The 17,817-nt window shown below is 43.0% G+C and overlaps 1 protein-coding gene across 5 annotated transcripts in view; it reads right to left on the bottom strand.

Annotated features, from left to right (window-relative positions):
* Nucleotides 1-17,817, bottom strand: part of MSRA (methionine sulfoxide reductase A) — a 249,494-nt gene that overhangs the window by 78,128 nt on the left and 153,549 nt on the right. For all 5 annotated transcript variants that reach the window (XM_075201201.1, XM_075201203.1, XM_075201204.1 and 2 more), the window contains one exon: nt 7,971-8,075. In XM_075201201.1, coding sequence (XP_075057302.1) covers nt 7,971-8,075 — 105 coding nt within the window. The remainder of the gene's footprint in view (nt 1-7,970; nt 8,076-17,817) is intronic.

Below are 17,817 nucleotides of genomic sequence, written 5' to 3'. Positions count from 1 at the left end.
GGCGTGTGTCTGATCAGTGTGACTGAGGCGTGTGTCTGATCAGTGTGACTGAGGCGTGTGACTGAAGCGTGTGTCTGACCAGTGTGACTGAGGCGTGTGTCTGACCAGTGTGACTGAGGCGTGTGTCTGACCAGTGTGACTGAGGCGTGTGTCTGACCAGTGTGACTGAGGCGTGTGTCTGATCAGTGTGACTGAGGCGTGTGACTGAGGCGTGTGTCTGATCAGTGTGACTGAGGCGTGTGTCTGACCAGTGTGACTGAGGCGTGTGTCTGACCACTGTGACTGAGGCGTGTGACTGAGGCGTGTGTCTGACCACTGTGACTGAGGCGTGTGACTGAGGCGTGTGTCTGATCAGTGTGACTGAGGCGTGTGTGCTGGATCAGTTTGGTTGTGGTGACCAGTGTGGCTGTATAGCTGATCAAAACAAAATGTGGCTCATTTCCACATATTTAGCTGATAGGAAATCATTGTTACTGAGATTTGTGGCTTTAGTATGCAGATCTCTAGAGGGGAGAAGAAGTATTGTTAAACATTAACGCTCATATCAAAGCATAAAAACAGGGACTACTGGGGGAGCAAAGTTGAAGTTGCCTGCAAAGAGCACCTCTACCAAACAAGCCCCTGCACCTTCATGGCCCTTCCTAGGCCTCCACATGTCCTCAGCATCCTGCAGACTTCCGTTCATAGTGACCCCACTCTGTCTATTGTACCATTTCCTCCTATAGGGGCCCATGTATTAATTAACAGGGTTTTGCCCCATTAATTATCATCTGTCATCGCAATGACAGAAGATTTCTGGAAAGTATTTATTAAAATATCATCCCGGGACAGCGCATGTGATAGGAGGTACATGTTGTGATAGTAACCGGAGGGAAGTTCAGGTAATCTGCGGTTAGGGACCCGTAGATCCCTCTACTGCAATACTATCCCCATAGGATTCAGTGTATAACATCTTCAGCTGACATCAGCCATTGCTGACAAGGATAAGCTTTTTGGAATTTGATATATAATCGACCAGACCGCAGTCCTCATTGGACGTTATGGGGACTGCAGTTAATGCTGTAATTTGCCTAATGCAGGAGATATCTCCTCCATCAGGCTTTTCTTCCATTAAAATGTTGCTTGAAAATACATAAACCACGTGGAAAAAGCAGTTTCCGCGCAGTTTGGTGCTTTATAAATAGGCCCCGTTGTCATTATAGAATGTAAGCTCTCAGGGGCAGGGTCCTCTATGTCTCATTTCGGTACTCTAAAGGGGGGATTCAATTCAGCGAGATGTGTCTCTGAAGCAGTCCGCTGAGACACAGACGCGTGTCATGGTGCGCATTGGGGGCCAGATTCATTATGGAATGCAAATGCCGATACATGTCATATTTTGTGATAAGTTGCTCTCGCCATGTTCAGAAACGGACTATATGTCAGAGAACACAAGTGTATGTTATTCATCTTTAAACACAACGGACTCTTACTACAACCTACGATTTCATGGGCAGAACGGGGGAGGGACTGGGCGTATGCACGTAGTCAATGTATAGTAACGGCGTGCCAAGCTGGAGCGCACGCAGAAGCGCCGATTCAAGCTTTGGGCATCTCTCAGGTACGTGTTTTACTGCCGTGTCACTGGCACTAGCTACAGGTGTAAGTGCTGATTACTAGTGATGATGGCTGTGTATACAGCTAGAACATGTGTGTGCAATTAGGAGCAAGTGTAAAGTGCATTTTATGTAGAGTAGACATTCAGAACATCCTAATAAATGTATTTCTTTGGGGAAATGAAAACCCAAAAAAATATTTTGTCATTAATGACTATGGGCCTGATTCATTAAGGATCTTAACTTGAGAAACTTCTGGACAAAACCATGTTACAATGCAGTATTTAACTTACGTGCAAAACTGAATACTAATTTGCACCCCTTGCATTGTAACATGGTTTTGCCCAGGAGACTAAAATAAGAAGTTTCTCAAGTTAAGATCCTTAATGAATCAGGCCCTATATTATTAACAGGTGACAATAATCAAATATTTTTTTCCCTGTGCGTTCTGCTAGGACTTTATATTCCACATATGTATTATACGTATCCTGCAGTGTGTTGTCTGTCAGAGCAGAGCGAACCTGGATTCAGCAAGAGACGTTTCTTCCGATCCGCTTGTAGCTGAATACAGACGTGTGAATGCCCGAAGTACATGCACAATACACAATACATTCCTTTTGAATTCCTTAATGAATCAGACCCTGGTTGTGTTTTGTCCGTGAGTTCCAGCGTCTCTGACGTGTCCAATCTCCGATCTAGATAACATATAAAGTCTGCACATGTTCATTGCGGCCCTAGGTCAGAAATGTGTTTCTGAGGCTGCGTTCCTGGCACGGGATTCTGCAGGAAGGATACAAGTCGGCATTAAAACCTGTAATTCTAGGTTGGGGGTGTTGTGGCTTCTCATACAAGTGCAGCTGTTCTTTCACAAGGAAAGACACATCTGCTCATTAGCAATACAATGTAATTTCCACTGTCTAATTATATGCAGATGATGGATTCTTTACGCATTGGCTAAAAACAGTACAGTCCTCAAAAAAAAGTGTCTGCTGATAAGAAATATTTAAGAGAACATTGTTCAGGGCGCCGAGATGCCGACATTAATCTTCTTAATCTCCTCGGCTCACAAGCGGCGCAGAATTACCAGCTACCGGCCGCCTCATGTTACAAACCAAGTGGAATATTTCATATTCAAAATAGAGATGAATTTTGTAAGATATATTAAACAAAGTAAGAAACATAATAATCGACGAAACATTTCCAGACGCACAAATACTTTTTTTTTTCCCTTATCAGACCTGAACAGATTTTTTTCCACATCCCACTTCAATCGGCAGCTGGTAGCAACGTTTGGGTGATACTCTCACAATCGAGGGCTGACGACTGAAGCAAGATTTCTGTCTGGTCTTTAAGAAACAGCGCCAAACAAGAACGTTGAGACAATACCTAATACTTAAACCCCTCGTGGCTGGGGGGTATTTTATCCATACCTGCCTGTACTTTTTACATCGGCCCTCTGGGAGATATGGAGGCCAGATTCAAATAAGAAGGGGTTGGCATGATTTTGTGTCATTGGGTGGGCAGGACACTGCGTATTATGACACTGCGCCCCACCGTTCACATTAAGTGGGCGGGGGAAAAATGATTGATGATGTGATTTGTGTCATTAAGGCATGTCTCCGTCCACTTTGTAGCCCAGCAAATGACCAAGCGGAGGTCCTGTGAGGTCTCCCAGAATTGTAGGATACTCTGATTTTAACAGTGACGGAAAGAAACAATAGTGGCACCGAAAGTTGGAAAATTCATCAAGCCCCTCCGTCCCCTGCTAGACCCAGGTCCTATTCTGACCATTCCTATAATTCTATGATAGCCTGTGTACATTTCCTGGTGGTTAAATGTTCCAAGTAGTGCCCAGTCCCTTAGTGGCCAAGTATGCCCAAAAGAGCCTAACCCTTGGTGGACAGTGTACAATGTAGAGCTCATCCACCGAGGGCTTGTGGAAGTAGATTTACCTCTATGCTCCTGGTCTGGGAGATCCCACCAACTTCTGTAATATTGGATGATAGTAGCTGTGTTTCATCTCCTCCTCTGCGCTTCGGCAGCCAATCGGAGATCAGTGAAGGTCAAGCACCTGAATGCCATCAGCCAATAAAACACTGATAGTGGATAGTTTCCTATGACTAAATTTTGTTACCGTTGAGTTCAGTGGAGGAGAGGAAATGGAGCTGCCTCCAGCCCGTATATTGCGCTGAGCGCTTCCACCTATACAAGTGGATTATGGAGCAGGGGAAGAAGGTTCTAAGTCAGCATGTGCCACTTCTATACAAGGCGGGGGCAGCTGTGCCAAAAGAGGAGCTGCCGCTGCCTAGGCCCAGCACCAAATTTTATTACTGAGAGGCTCTAGAGACACTTCCATGGTCCTACCCAAATTTAGCTATGCGCCAGCTGAAGCACGGTGTCACTGCTAGGCCTAGGTACTCTGCACTGTATGGCATACCGTGCTCTTTGAACGGTGTGTGCATGGAAAGTAATGGTGTCAAGTGAAAGTAATAGATACTGGTCACATGACCAGGAGGTTATAATTGCTGGGTTCCAGGTATGGATGCGGGCCCATATTGTGAGTACAGGCTTGAAGTAACGTCAAGCAGTAGAGATGGATTAGTTAGTTTATGGTTATAGTTAGTTTATGGTTAGATTATTGCACTAAAAGAGTGACTTTTTTACCAACCCATCGTTCTGTGCATCTTTCCCTTAGACTGTAAGTTCTTCGGGCCCAGAAACTCTATTTTCCTCATATTCAGCTATATGAACTCCCGATTAGTGTATCTAACATTATGTCAGGTGTTCTGGTCTGAAATCCTGCATTTCTCGAGGGGAGAACAAGACTTAGGTGGGTCCCATGTCTCCAGTAGCAGCGGATGTATGTCAGATTATAACAGGGTGACCTCTGGGTAGTTCAGGAACATTTATGGAGCCAGAACTTGTATTATGAAGATGGAGCTGCTCATTGTGACAAAGAAACAAGTGTCGGCTGGGTAGCAATTAGCATTCACTAATAACACGGTAAAGATGTATTGCTGAATAAGGGATGCTATGTGAGTATGGCGTAGCGGACCTGACTGGTCTATTTTTACAGCAGTCACCACTTACCTGTTGCTATCTCCTGCTCCATTACTACATACATTTATATATATATATATATTATTATTATTCATTTTTATTTATAGGGTGCCACAAAGTATCCGTAGCGCCATACAAGGACAAACAATGGCACAGTACAAGGTGACACAGCACAGTACAAGTAACAGTAAGCACTATAACTCTGGGGGCTCAGGCACAGCATGAAAGAGAGGGAGGGAGGGGAAAAGTGAGTACAGGCAGGTAACTATGGCCCAAGAGGGTGGGCACAGATGACAGGTTGAGAGTCACTGAGGGGAGCGGAGAGGAGAGAGAGGAGACAGAGGGCAGAGGGACTGAGAGGAGGTGAGCTGAGTAGCTGGAGAGCGCAGTTAAAAGTGATGGAAACAGAAGGTAGGAGAGCCCTGCTCAAAGGAGCGAACAATCTAAAGGGAGGGGAAGACAGACAGACACATGGATGAGACGGAGAGACGGGAGAAACGGAGACGGAGTCGAGGAAGGGGGAGAAGGGATGAGAAAGAGAGGTAGCCGACCGGTGGGAGTTTAGGCACGAGACTGGAAGGCTTTAAGGAAAAGGTGGGTTTTTAATGTTCGTTTGAAAGAGGACAGATTAGGGGAAGTTCTGAGGTATATATGTATATATATATATATATATATACATACACACACGTTGTTTTCATCAAGGTTAAGATATGTATTCACAACAGAAAGATCACAAGTACAGATACTGAGATGATTATTCCACCTAAACGGTTTAATAAAGAGGCTTTGAAGGTTCTGAATAAATTTCCCGGAATAATATACTGAAAAGATTGCCAGCCTATGGGGCCCCTATACTGGTGGGGCCTCCGGCAACTGCTCAGTGTGCCCATGTTAAGACAGCTGTGTGTAGGTCTACTGTGCTCTAGCCGACACGTCCAATACCCAGGCGGAATGTAGATTCACAAAAGAACACACAGTACAAAAAAATAACTATTGAATTAATGTCACCTGTTAACAGTTAAACATTTTTTTTTAGATCCCCCCCCTATGAAATATATTTATTAGGATGTTATTAATGTCTACTGAATATAAAATACAATTTTACAGTTGCTCCTGATTGCAAACACATGTTATAGCTGTATACACAGCCGTCATCACTAGTAATCAGCACTTAGACTAGACCTGTAGCTGGAGAAAGAGATACGGCTGACAAACAAGTACCTTTGAGTAATGGGTTGGAGAAATGCCCAGAGCTGGATTTGGACGTGGCTACGTGTGCTCCAGCTTGGCACGCCCTTACTGTACATTGACTATGCCCCTTCCCTGCCCCGTTTGTAGGCTGTACTGAGTGTCCTTTGTGTATGAAGATGCAGTGAACATCGCTACGTTTAGTTGTGTATATCCGAGTTCTGAGCACGCGCAGAGCGATTTTGCGTGCGATACGCACAAAGTCGGCAGATACGTGCCTTGATGAATCAGGCCCAAAACGTTCATTAATTCACATTATTGACTACCCCAGCAGACAATTTTATTTCCCTACCACAGACAGACACTCGGACATAATTCCATCAGAAGCCAATGAAGTAGCAGCGTGTTTCCAGACTGCAGGAGGAAACCACAGCAGACACGGGGAGAACATACAAACTCCACACAGACAGCAGCACCCCGTGTGGAATCGAACCCATGGCCGCAGCACTGTGCTGCAGCAAAGCTAATCTCTGTCCCACCGTGCCGCCCATATACAGTACATAAATGTGAATTATACCCAATCTTTATCATGGTGTTCCTTTAACAATCATTTTGTTACAGTAACAGATATAGGCTCTATTATCTGAAAACCCATTACTCAAAATGTTCTGAAAAACCAGGAAGATAAAAAAGCCAATAATTGCTTTTGCTCTGTGAAAATCGGTGGCGGTCATTACTCTGACAGTGTAAACGTCAGCACTTAACCTGCCAACATGCACATTGTTGGAATTACCTACCCATAAATTTTATAATATTGGGCCTGATTCATTAAGGAAAGTAAAGAAAATACAAAAGCAGTAACTTTGTACCTGGCCAAAACCATGTTGCATTGGAGAGGAGGTAAATTTAAAACGTGGGGACAGATTTATCGTTGGGGCATGTCGTAGATTAACTTTAAATTTCAGCGTAAAAATAAAGCTATCAAGTATTTGTGTGCTAGATGAAAAACAGCCAGTATTTAACTTATGTGCAAAATAATAAACTAATTGGCACCCCTTGCATTGTAACATGGTTTTGTCCAGGAGAAAACTTACTCCTTTTTTTGCCTTACTTTCCATAATGAATCAGGCCCATAGAGTTCCGGCTGGGAGGTACAATTTTGCACCTTGGCAAAACCATCTTGCCGGGAAGGGGGATTTAAAATGTGCATACAGAATGAGCGCTGGAGGGGGCGTGTACTAGATCAACTCTAAATCACTGTGTAAAACTACAGCTGTCCAGTATTTATATGCTACATGTAAAAGCAGGCCAGTATTTCCCCTGCATGTGATTGCATTTACACCCCTCGCAACATGGTTTGTCCAGGTGCAACTTTGCAACCTGTGGCTGGATTTGCTCCTAAATGAGGCCCATGATCTCAAAGTATCTCCTCTTGTGAGGAGCAGTGCTAAGCAATTAATGAATTCTAGGCATGGGCAGGGCAGTCCTTTTGTATGGGCACGCTGGGCAATTGTCCGGGGGCCCTACGGGCATAGGGGGCCCCATAAGCATGGCCCCGAGCCCCGGAAGAAAGAATTTAAAAAATCTTATCTCTTCACGGCTACGATCCGACTCCCTCCTCTCCGCTGACGTCATCACACCCGACATTTACTGTGAAGAGAGCGCAGGGAGGAGCCGCGACGGACAAGACAGAAGAGCATGTTTTTTTAATGTTTAAACACTGATTTGTTGCAGAAAACAAAAAAATATAAGCTTAATTTTATCGATAATTTACATTTTTCTCCTGTTGTGTAGGTAGGAGCCCCAATGCACTACTTTGCCCGGGGGCCCATAATGCCCATAAGATGGCCCTAGACATGGTGCTTCAAAATCATGGACAATCCAGAATACCCCAACTCTCAAGCATTTAGCATAATAGCTCCAACATCCGTATATACAGGATCACGATGCCGGAGGTCTCTGTGTGTGGGTGAGTCCACTCTGATAGGAGAGTAACAAGTCCACTCTTCTGCCCTAATTGTCAGTAAATACCATCCTATATAGTGTGATTTCAAGCTTTGTCTCCAAAACTCTAATTATCCCGGCTGTAATTAGGAAGATAATTAAATACTGGCTCTGTCATCACTCTACCTTGTGTCGGGTCATGACTTTCCCAGAAGACCTTGAGTAATTTCTCATAGCTGATGTTTTGCGGCTGGTAGACGACTCGAACTACTTCTGCGTGACCTGTTCTCCCTGGAAAGAAACAATCAGTTGGAATTACCATAGAATATCACACGCACAACTCTGCAGTCCAAAATCATGATACCATATAATGAAAAACGCAGATCCTTCAACCGCAACATCTCCTAAGTGCAACGTAACAAAGTAAAAAAGAGCTTGTTTGATAAACCAAAGGAATTACTATGTAGAGATGGGATTCTCAGATAGAACACAGAGATGTAATTACACTTTGATTTAACGTTCAGCTGTTTCTGGGGGATGTAAACTGGCAGAAGACCACACCGGGTCCCACTCCAAGAGCAGGAAACTGCGGCTATCGTGGGCACAGGCTCGCCAAAACTGGACAGATGAAGATGGTATAAATAAAATACTGCCTTGTCTGACAAGTCTTAATTTTTGCTGCAACGTGCAGATTGGAGGGTCAGAATTTAGCATAAATGACATGGATCTATCCTGCCTGGTGTCAACGATGCAGGCTGCTGGTGGTGGTGTAATGCTGTGGGGAAAGATTTCTGGGCACACATTTGGCACCTTAATATAAACTGAGCATCATGTAAATGCCACAGCCTACCTGAGTATTTTTAGTGACCATGTCATCATTATCATCACCATTTATTTATATAACACCACTAATTCCGCAGCGCTGTACAGAGAACTCACTCACATCAGTCCCTGCCCCATTGAGGCTTACAGTCTAAATCCCCTAACATACACACACACAGACAGACAGACAGAGAAAGACTAGGGTTAGTTTTGTCTGCAGTCAATTAACCTACTAGTATGCTATTTGATTGTGGGAGGAAACTGGAGCACCCGGAGGAAACCCACGCAAACACGGGGAGAACATACAAACTCCTCACAGATAAGGCCATGGTTGGGAATTGAACTCATGACCCCAGTGCTGTGAGGCAGAAGTGCTAACCACTGAGCCGCCGTGCTGCCCTTAGCCACATGTGCATCCCTTTATGGTCACAGTCTACTCATCTTCTAATAGCTACTTCCAGCAGGATAACGTCCCATTTCACAAATGAAGCTGGATCCACAGATACTAAAATGAGTTCAGGCAACTCCAATGGCCTCCACAGTCCCCAGATCTCAATCCAATAAAGCACCTTTGGGATGTGGTGGTCCGAAAGATTGGCAGCATGAATCTGCAGCAACTGCTTGACGCTATCATGTCATCATGGAACAGGAGCTCTAAGGAGTGTTTCCAGCACCTTGTTATATCCTGGCCACGGAGAATTGCTGCTGTTCTGAGGGCGAAGGTGGTATCTTACCCAGTACTAGAAAGGTTTAATTAATAAAGTGGCCACTGAGTGTATTATCTGACAGACAAAGGGGTTTTAGAGCCTTGAAAGTTTGCAATGATTTCCTACAGGTATCAATTTACAGGTGAAATTTGTTCTCTTTCTTTGCAAAACTATTCCACTCTCATGTATTTTACTGCTAACACAGGATCATCCTCCAACTGAATATATAAATATGTGATTATAACTGTATGTTCATGGTGTTTGAAGCATATAGGTCAGTGTAGGACCTGCATACAATGAGGTACCCTTGATGCAGAGGTGCAGGCTTAAATGTTTTGATCAAAATATGAACTAATACCTCATGTATCCATTTTGCAAGATATACACATATATCCAGTGTTAAGGACAAGCGCCGACAACATTTGTACATTTGCTGTTTGTCCCCACAGTATTTATTATTTTATATTTTAATTTTAAGGGGCCAATTCAATTTCTCATGTTCCTATTTGATAATGCGCCACTTGTGAAGACATTTATAGCTTCTCACCATTCAATTCTTCAACTTTTTCGCTCTACTGCGGCCAAAAAAAACAGTGTGGTTTAATCTCTCTGTAATCCACAATTATGTATATTTTACTTTAAAATAAGAAAACAATAAAAAGACTTTCATTATTTGTGTCTCACTTTCCAGCTCACCAACCCCATGACGCTACTTCAACGAGGTCCGTCGAGCAGGCACTTTTATTGAATTCAGTGAAACGTGAGCAAAAAGTTCCACTGCATGCGCCAGACTGAATGGGTCCTAAGCGCTGTGATGTCATACCGCCTAATATTCCACGACCAAGAACAGACACCTACAGCTGGACTACACTGAGCACTGGGAGAGTGTAACACGTGCGGCCATCTATAACTGCTAGTTCTATCCGGGACTGGTAACATTTGTGCCAGATTAATTGGCGTTTTGCTATAAACAGGGGGGGGGGGGGAAGTTGTTCCACAAAGCCAGACAAGTTACCTGAAGCTACAATCAGACAATTGCAAGGTACTACTGTTAATATAGCCCTATCCTAAGGAGGGGGCTATAGCTAAAATGTAATCCTTCCCCAACTAACTAAACCAAACTAAGCAGATTCTCACCCAACAAACCACTGCAGCATTCCATGCACAGAAGCTGACATCTTGGAGGAGGGGATCTTACAGATACCACTGAACAATTTTCTATTACCCACGCTGATTGCAAAGAGACTTTTCTGTGTTCAGTCATCTCCTGACACAGCGATATGTGAATCTATGTTCCCGACTGCTGTAGATCACTTACATTTCCACCTGATAAGGAGTGTAGAGTGTTGGGTACACATTGCATTTTAAGCAGAGTCACCCTTTAAGTTTTGCTACAAAACAGAGTCTTTTAAATAGTTCGAAGACAAGGTCACCTCTGCAGACCTTTAGATAAAAAGCACATTTAAAACAGCTTTACTGCACCAAACTACAATTTTTGCAAAGCGCCAAAACATCCACTAATATATGGGTGTTATTTGAAATGTCAAAGCCAGACAAAGACTTTTTGGAGTCAACGGAAGATTATATCCAGACAGATAATTGCATCACTTACCTGTCTGTATCCGTGGAGCGCACTGCGGCTACGGGCCGATAAGTAGAACTTTTTACTAGGTGGAAAATGGAGAAATCTGTGTATGTAGAGCACACACACAACATCGCCCACATTAGGCAATAGTGTACTGGTTTCCATTATATACTGCACCTGACACGAACAAGATATATTTGTGTTCAGTGATGTCCTAGTGAATCGATTGGCTGTATTCCTAAATATCTGTCCAGCCCACAACATGGCTCCACTATGAACAGGAGATCGATAGACTATGTAACAAATTCCACAACATCATAAAAGAATTTTTAAATTTATATTATTTATATTACCTTTTTAATTGGTCTTAACCCTCCCATTTGCTTGCAGGCCCTCCCTAATATCAGCGGCACTGCATTCAAATAAGAGAGAGGACACAGTAAGCCAGTGTTCCGCAACCTGTTCTCACCTTCGGAACAACTAAGCCCTTCACAGATTTCCGCTGCACACAGTACATTCTAATTAGCTGGACACCTGATTATTTGTGCAATATAAAGCAAAAGACATGGTTTCCCCCAAAAATTATATTCTATGTTGATTATTTTAACAGTGCCTAAATGATGATGACGAACTTCGTGGGTTAGTTCAGGCTGAGCCCTGTTTACGTGACCTCTGATAAGTACACCAGTTTCATTGCACAGTATGAAACGTTCTATAGGAAGTGACTGTAGACGTCCCTGTTCCGAAGAGCTAGCACTTTAAGCCTGGGGACAGAGAGAGTCGCTGCTTGCCGACGTTGTTGTGCTGTCGGTTTACAGTTAATGTGGGAGAGAAAGGAAGAGACCGCTGGAGGGAAGAGATGGCGGAGATTAGTGGTTGAAAGAGAGAAAGTTATATAAACATAAACTCACCAAAACGGGATAACCACAGCAAGTAACAGGAAAGGGACAGTGCTAGCTCCATACCCAGGGAGAGGATAAGTAGAGAGGAGGGCAGGACTTCTGGGTAAAGTGGGAGAGGAAGTTAGGAAAGGGACATACGTGGGAGAGAACCTTGTGTTTTTTCTCCTATTGGAAGCATTGCGCCACGGCACACTTAGCAACATCTCGTGGCACACCAACGTGCCGCGGCACACTGCTTGCGGAGCACTGCAGTAAGCAGTGAAAAGTTTGAATGGCTAAATAGAAACGCGTGGCCCCTGCATCGGGTGGGTTTACAAATGAGATGGGCAGAGTCATCGGTGAACTGCGTCCAAAGATGTCCAGTATGGTTGTAAAACTCTTTCCTACGGAAGTATTTTTGTACATAAAATTCTCCGCTAGTATTCTGTAACTTAGTGGCACATTTATCATTAATCGGCAAAAGTGAGAAATAGTTATCAATCCTTATCACAAGGATAAGGATTGAACTATTTCTCACATTTATTAAAAAGGGAACACAGAAACAGCAGTTCCGAAAAACTGCTGTTTCTGTGATAGAAAAAAATCACACTTACCCCCCTCTTCGGATGCGCTGTCTCGGGATCTCCTCTTCTTCCTTCAATTGCGCATGTGCAGTGCACATGCGCACAAAGTCCCCACTCTGCCTCTGCAACTATCGTTGCAGAGTGAGCGCGCTGAGTGACAGGGAGGGATCATGTGATCCCTCCACACATGCGTTGTCCAGCTCTGCTCTTCGTAGCAGAGCTGACAGCAGTGGATTTCTTCAATTCGGATGATGTACGCCAGCTGAAGCTGGCGTACATTATCAAGACAAGTTCCCGAAAAAAAAATTTTTTCGGGACTTGTTAGATTGCGGCCAGAGCAGTCACCATTCTGTTGAATGGTGACTGCTCGCAAAAACGATCAGAGTGCAAAGCAGCAGATATCCATGATATCTGCTGCGATGCACCTTTAATAAATTTACGGAGGGCACATCGGGACTTTAATTCCACGGTAAGTGCACAATAGTGCACTACCGTGATTTGTTAAATATGCCCCTTAAACAGGTGAATCAGCAGCCAAGACTGGCAATAGAAGACAGAACATCATTAATATATCGTGAAGAGGGTTCTTTGCCAACAGCTAATTGTCTGTTTATTCGGCTTCCGAAATCAAGTTCACTCTTTAGGGGATTAACACCAAACAGACCCCAGGAATTCCCAATCTCTTCCAGGGGCACTAGCTGCTCAGACAAAAATAAAATAAATAAATAGAAGTAAATAAATAAAAAAATTCATGGGTGTTTTATAACGTTTCCAGTGAAAGGAATGTGCTCTTTCCCCTCCCAGACATTCAGACAGAACGTGTTTTGATTTTGTGTTTAAGAAATACTCATTTACAAGTCTTTCAGCTAAATTGCTCTCAGCCCAACAGATGACAGGTTAAAAATAAGGGATAAAGAATTGATTCCTTGCAAGATACAAAGTAACAATTTGCAGGTAAATTGCACACTTCGAAATGCTACAAAAAAAGACAAAACAAAAACCTGTTTCTTGCATGTTTGATGAGTGAAATAAAGATACAATTGGGAAAAACCCGTATCAGACAATGAGATCAGCACGCTGCACAATTTGCTATTTACATATTTGTTGTTCCCAAGCTCTCAGTTAGTTTTATTTTATAACGGAATATAATAGAATAAATGGGGACGGCTCTGAACGAAAAGGTTATTTTGTTAAACATTTATGAAAATGTTTCTGTGTGATAGATTATATTAACAAAACACCGGCTGCACTTGTGGGGTCTATTTGTCTGTGCTGATGTAGTCAATACACAAGCGACTTCCAATCCTGCGGCATAACAGATCGATACAGAACCTGAGAAGACGAATGCTTCTCTCACCTTCATGACATTCCCCTCCAGGGGAGGGATGACTGACAGGACCTAATAGAGTCCTGGTTAAAAAAATAAATAAATACTGGAGTTTCTGCTTTCTGCTCTGCACTCTGTCGCACAGAAATCCAACTCGTCGCATTATGACTATTTTTCTTTGCAATGGACATAGTCAAAATCCTCAGTTCAATTCTGGGTGAACAGATACTATGGCTTTCACATGGCGTAAAACAGCCGAAAAGAGCAGGAGGGATTGTATATTTCTTTCTACAAAAATACAAACTCAAGGGACAAAATACAAAAAAATATTACACTGCTCCCCACCCCCCAAAAAAAGTACCATTCAATCTAATATATAAGCCTAGCGGCATGTGTTAGTGTGTGTGTGTGGAAAAAACTATTTTCTCAGAAAGGGCTCATCCAATTTACCTGAAATTTGGTACACTGACATTATTTGACAAAAGAATTATAATAGTGAAGTCAGTTAACTTCCATCATCACCCATTCCCCCCGTGGGAGGGGTAGTAAAGGCTAAATTTACCAGTTGAGGGCTCAAACTCTTGACCGTGTGGGTATTTATTTACCAGTGCCTGTGTTTGGTCATGGACAATTGTATGTCGCATTTTCACGAGTACGGAGAAGCAGTGATGTGAAAGTGCAGTTTATGAATACTGGCCTTCAAGGAAGACTGATTGAGCACAGCGATAAGGTGTTTAGCAGAAACGTTGTGTATCGAGAGGTTTTAGAACAGTAAGACGATGGAGATTAAGGATGAGGTGATGGAGAAGAATGATGAGGTGGTGACATGTGGACAAAAACACGTTAAAAAAGGGCGCTTGCGTCGGGAAGTAACGCTCTTCCCCTGAGGAAGCCTGGGCTAGGCCCAAATGCATGACAAGAACCTTTTTAACACCTTAAGTAGCTTGATTTGACTAGAATGCATGAGTATCATGCACGGGTTAACTTGTATGTCATAATTGCCCAATCTCCCAAAATGTCAGGTATGATCTCTAATTAGTGGATAACCTCCCAGATTCCCGAGAGTGCAGACAATTGTCCCAGAGAGTACTTATGTGACGCCTCATTATGTCCCGTCCACCTCAGTAAATACAGTGGCAATAGTGTGAGAACGTCAATTACACCACACACCAGCTACTAAGGCCATATTTGGAGTTGGGGGTCCAACTGCGTCACGTAAAAACGCTCTTTGCTTCACTACTTGTCCACAGAAAAAGTGTCTCTTGATACAAGTTAAGTAATTTGCACCTGCGCTCGTTACGTTTGCAGGGGAGGGTCCGAGGTGTGCACATACAAATTCAGTGCTTGTATGGACATGCCCACGTACGTGTAGCATGTCCCCTGGATATGTGGCCTAGTTAGACGTGGCTGCATCTATTGTGGGTTCCGAATGCCTGCTGTGAACATATATGCTGATTCTTTAATGTGCAAAATAATGAAATGAGGACTTATTTTAATATTATTACACTGGGGACCCCACATTGTGGGTTTCTCTGTCATAGTTCCAAAATTTTAAAGTGTTCTAGAGAGGTACACAATAACAAAATCAGTGACCCAATGTCTAGTTATCAGGATTTAAAGCCGTACATGAAAACTTGTTCCACAAATACAAATTACTGTGAAGTTCTTGTCGTCTTTTATCACAGGACGTTAAATGCAGCTTTTGTGCACCGCAACAGTAAAATCCTTTACTCCATCGTATGTAATTAGAGTGAGCCTTCGAGTATAATCAGGGTTTAGGGAAGGACAAAGATGATATTTGTCCTGGATCTAAGCTTCAGAAAGCCAATCTGTGCCAAGGTAAATCGTAAGCTGTTTCATTGAGTGTACACTTATACTATTATGGCTGAAAAAACCCATGCAATCCTCTCACTGAACAGAGATCACACCCTAGGTATACTGTACATGGTATTATAAAATAAATTCACACAATAAAAAACTTTTTTTTACGGCACGGCACATTTAAAAAAAAACATTTATATGTACACAGACATATAAAATACCTCTTCAGGTGGTAATAGAAAAATAAATTCTACACCCGAGTTTTTAAAATCACCCTAAAATAAATACTTTTACAAATATTTTACCTATCAACTATAAATATCTAATGATTTATCTGCCGTCTTAGCAAATAAGTCAGATTGTATGCTAAGTGCAAACATGTTCACCTCTGCTCTAAGCATCTAGCACAATTCAGTAACTACGGATTTCTGCTAAACATCCTCATCACTTCAAACCTATTGCGAATAACATCTAACATCTATCATAGCACCTAGGATGTTCTCACGGCTTCATTTTGAGATGACCATTATACAGAGGAAGGCGCAAGAGCACCGTGGGAGAGGAAGCTGGTTTCAGTCGAGCAAAGGAGATGCCTCAGAGTTTGTGAATGGGCAGCACGGTGGCTCAGTGGTTAGCACTTCTGCCTTACAGCACTGGGGTCTTTAGTTCAATTCCCGACCATGGCCTTATCTGTGTGGAGTTTGTATGTTCTCCCTGTGTTTGTTTGGGTTTCCTCCGTGTGCTCTGGTTTCCTCCCACACTCCAAAAACATGCTGATAGGTTAATTAGATGCTAATATTCACCCTAATCTGTCTTTGTGTATGTTAGGCAATTTAGACTGTAAGCTCCAATGGGGCAGGGACTGATGTGAGTGAGTTCTCTGTACAGCGCTGCGGAATTAGTAGCCCTATATAAATAAATGATGATGGTGAATGTGAAGAGATAGGGCCGGTGATGTAGGAAATTGTGAAACCGATATGGTACTTTGTCAAACTTTTGGAAAGATGAGAAAACAAGGTTGTCAAAATGAAGGAGGAGGAAGTGCCAGAATCCGCACAGCTTAATATGTTAAGAAAGAAAGAAGAGGTGGCATGCATCCCTCAGGCAACACACAGAGCCTATCAGAGTTTTCTGTTCCTGCTACCAATCTTAAGGTCGGATATTGGTCCAGATTCTTGAGAAAATGTCACATTTTGTCTATGCTGAATTTGAGATGTTAAAGGGCCATCCACGTAATGACAACATGTTGAGGTATCCAGCTCATCCTGTGGAATGATGCCTGATGTGTAAATGAATGCGGTTGGACCACACCTCTGCCTTAATACTACCATGCCGGACAACACCTGAAAGCAGCGGGGTGTCCAGCCCGAAGAGGAGTGTGTGGTAGGATGTGAGGAACATCAAAAGACTCACAAGTTGCGTCTTTGGCCCGGAACGCTGCTACTAATAAAGACTTCCTGAGTTCACAATGCCGATATACAAATTCAAACATAGGACTTTAAGATCTATACGTTAGTCTAAGACATCTGGTTCTCCTCCCACGTACACTAGGTACATGATGCCTAAGGATCCACAAACACATATTAGAGAACATGTTCATCGGAAACAGAGATATTACAAAGTGACAAGATAACACAATAGTGTTATGTGGTCTTGATGAGAGGTCACCAGAACAGGATTAGACAATAGCTAAAGGAGTCGAAAAACTACAAATGAAGCACCCGCAACTACAATTGTGTCCATAGAGTTAACCACCTGATGAGTAAGAAAACTGGGGGCGGTTTTTCTTCTCAGGTTGTCTACAATAATGTAAATTACCCGGTGCTGTTGGTGAGCCAAGGACAAGCAGCAATCTTCCCCCGACATAGGATCAACAGGAGAAGATCACAAGCAATTTTCTGTGGGATTCATGAGGTGAATTTAATGCACAGGACCTTCCGTTTCTGCCTGAGTAACAATCAGCCTGGAATTTAACCGATATTGTTCTAAATTGCTTTCAGTTTTCAATTGCCATGTGGTACGTGTACGGGATACTGAACATGGCTCCATCCTCTCCATTGCCAAGTAACTGGTCAGCACACGAAGCTTCCAGTCTCTCTCTCTACATTTGAATCTTTGTTCCGCTCATCGCGTAGAACTCTGCTCCATATAATATTGCTTTTTGTGTAATTTCTTGATCATCCCTCAATGTAATCTTTAGAAATGTAGATAGAGGAATGTTAATGTCGGTCTTCCAAAACCAGCTCATTCTGATTCTTCACTTGGGTTGGGTATGAAATGTCGACAATGAACATGTTGACATTCAG

Source organism: Mixophyes fleayi, chromosome 3, assembly GCF_038048845.1.
Source record: "Mixophyes fleayi isolate aMixFle1 chromosome 3, aMixFle1.hap1, whole genome shotgun sequence".
Lineage (NCBI taxonomy): Eukaryota > Metazoa > Chordata > Amphibia > Anura > Limnodynastidae > Mixophyes > Mixophyes fleayi.
Note: the sequence above shows the minus strand (reverse complement) of the source record. Positions and strands in the feature narration are given on the sequence as shown.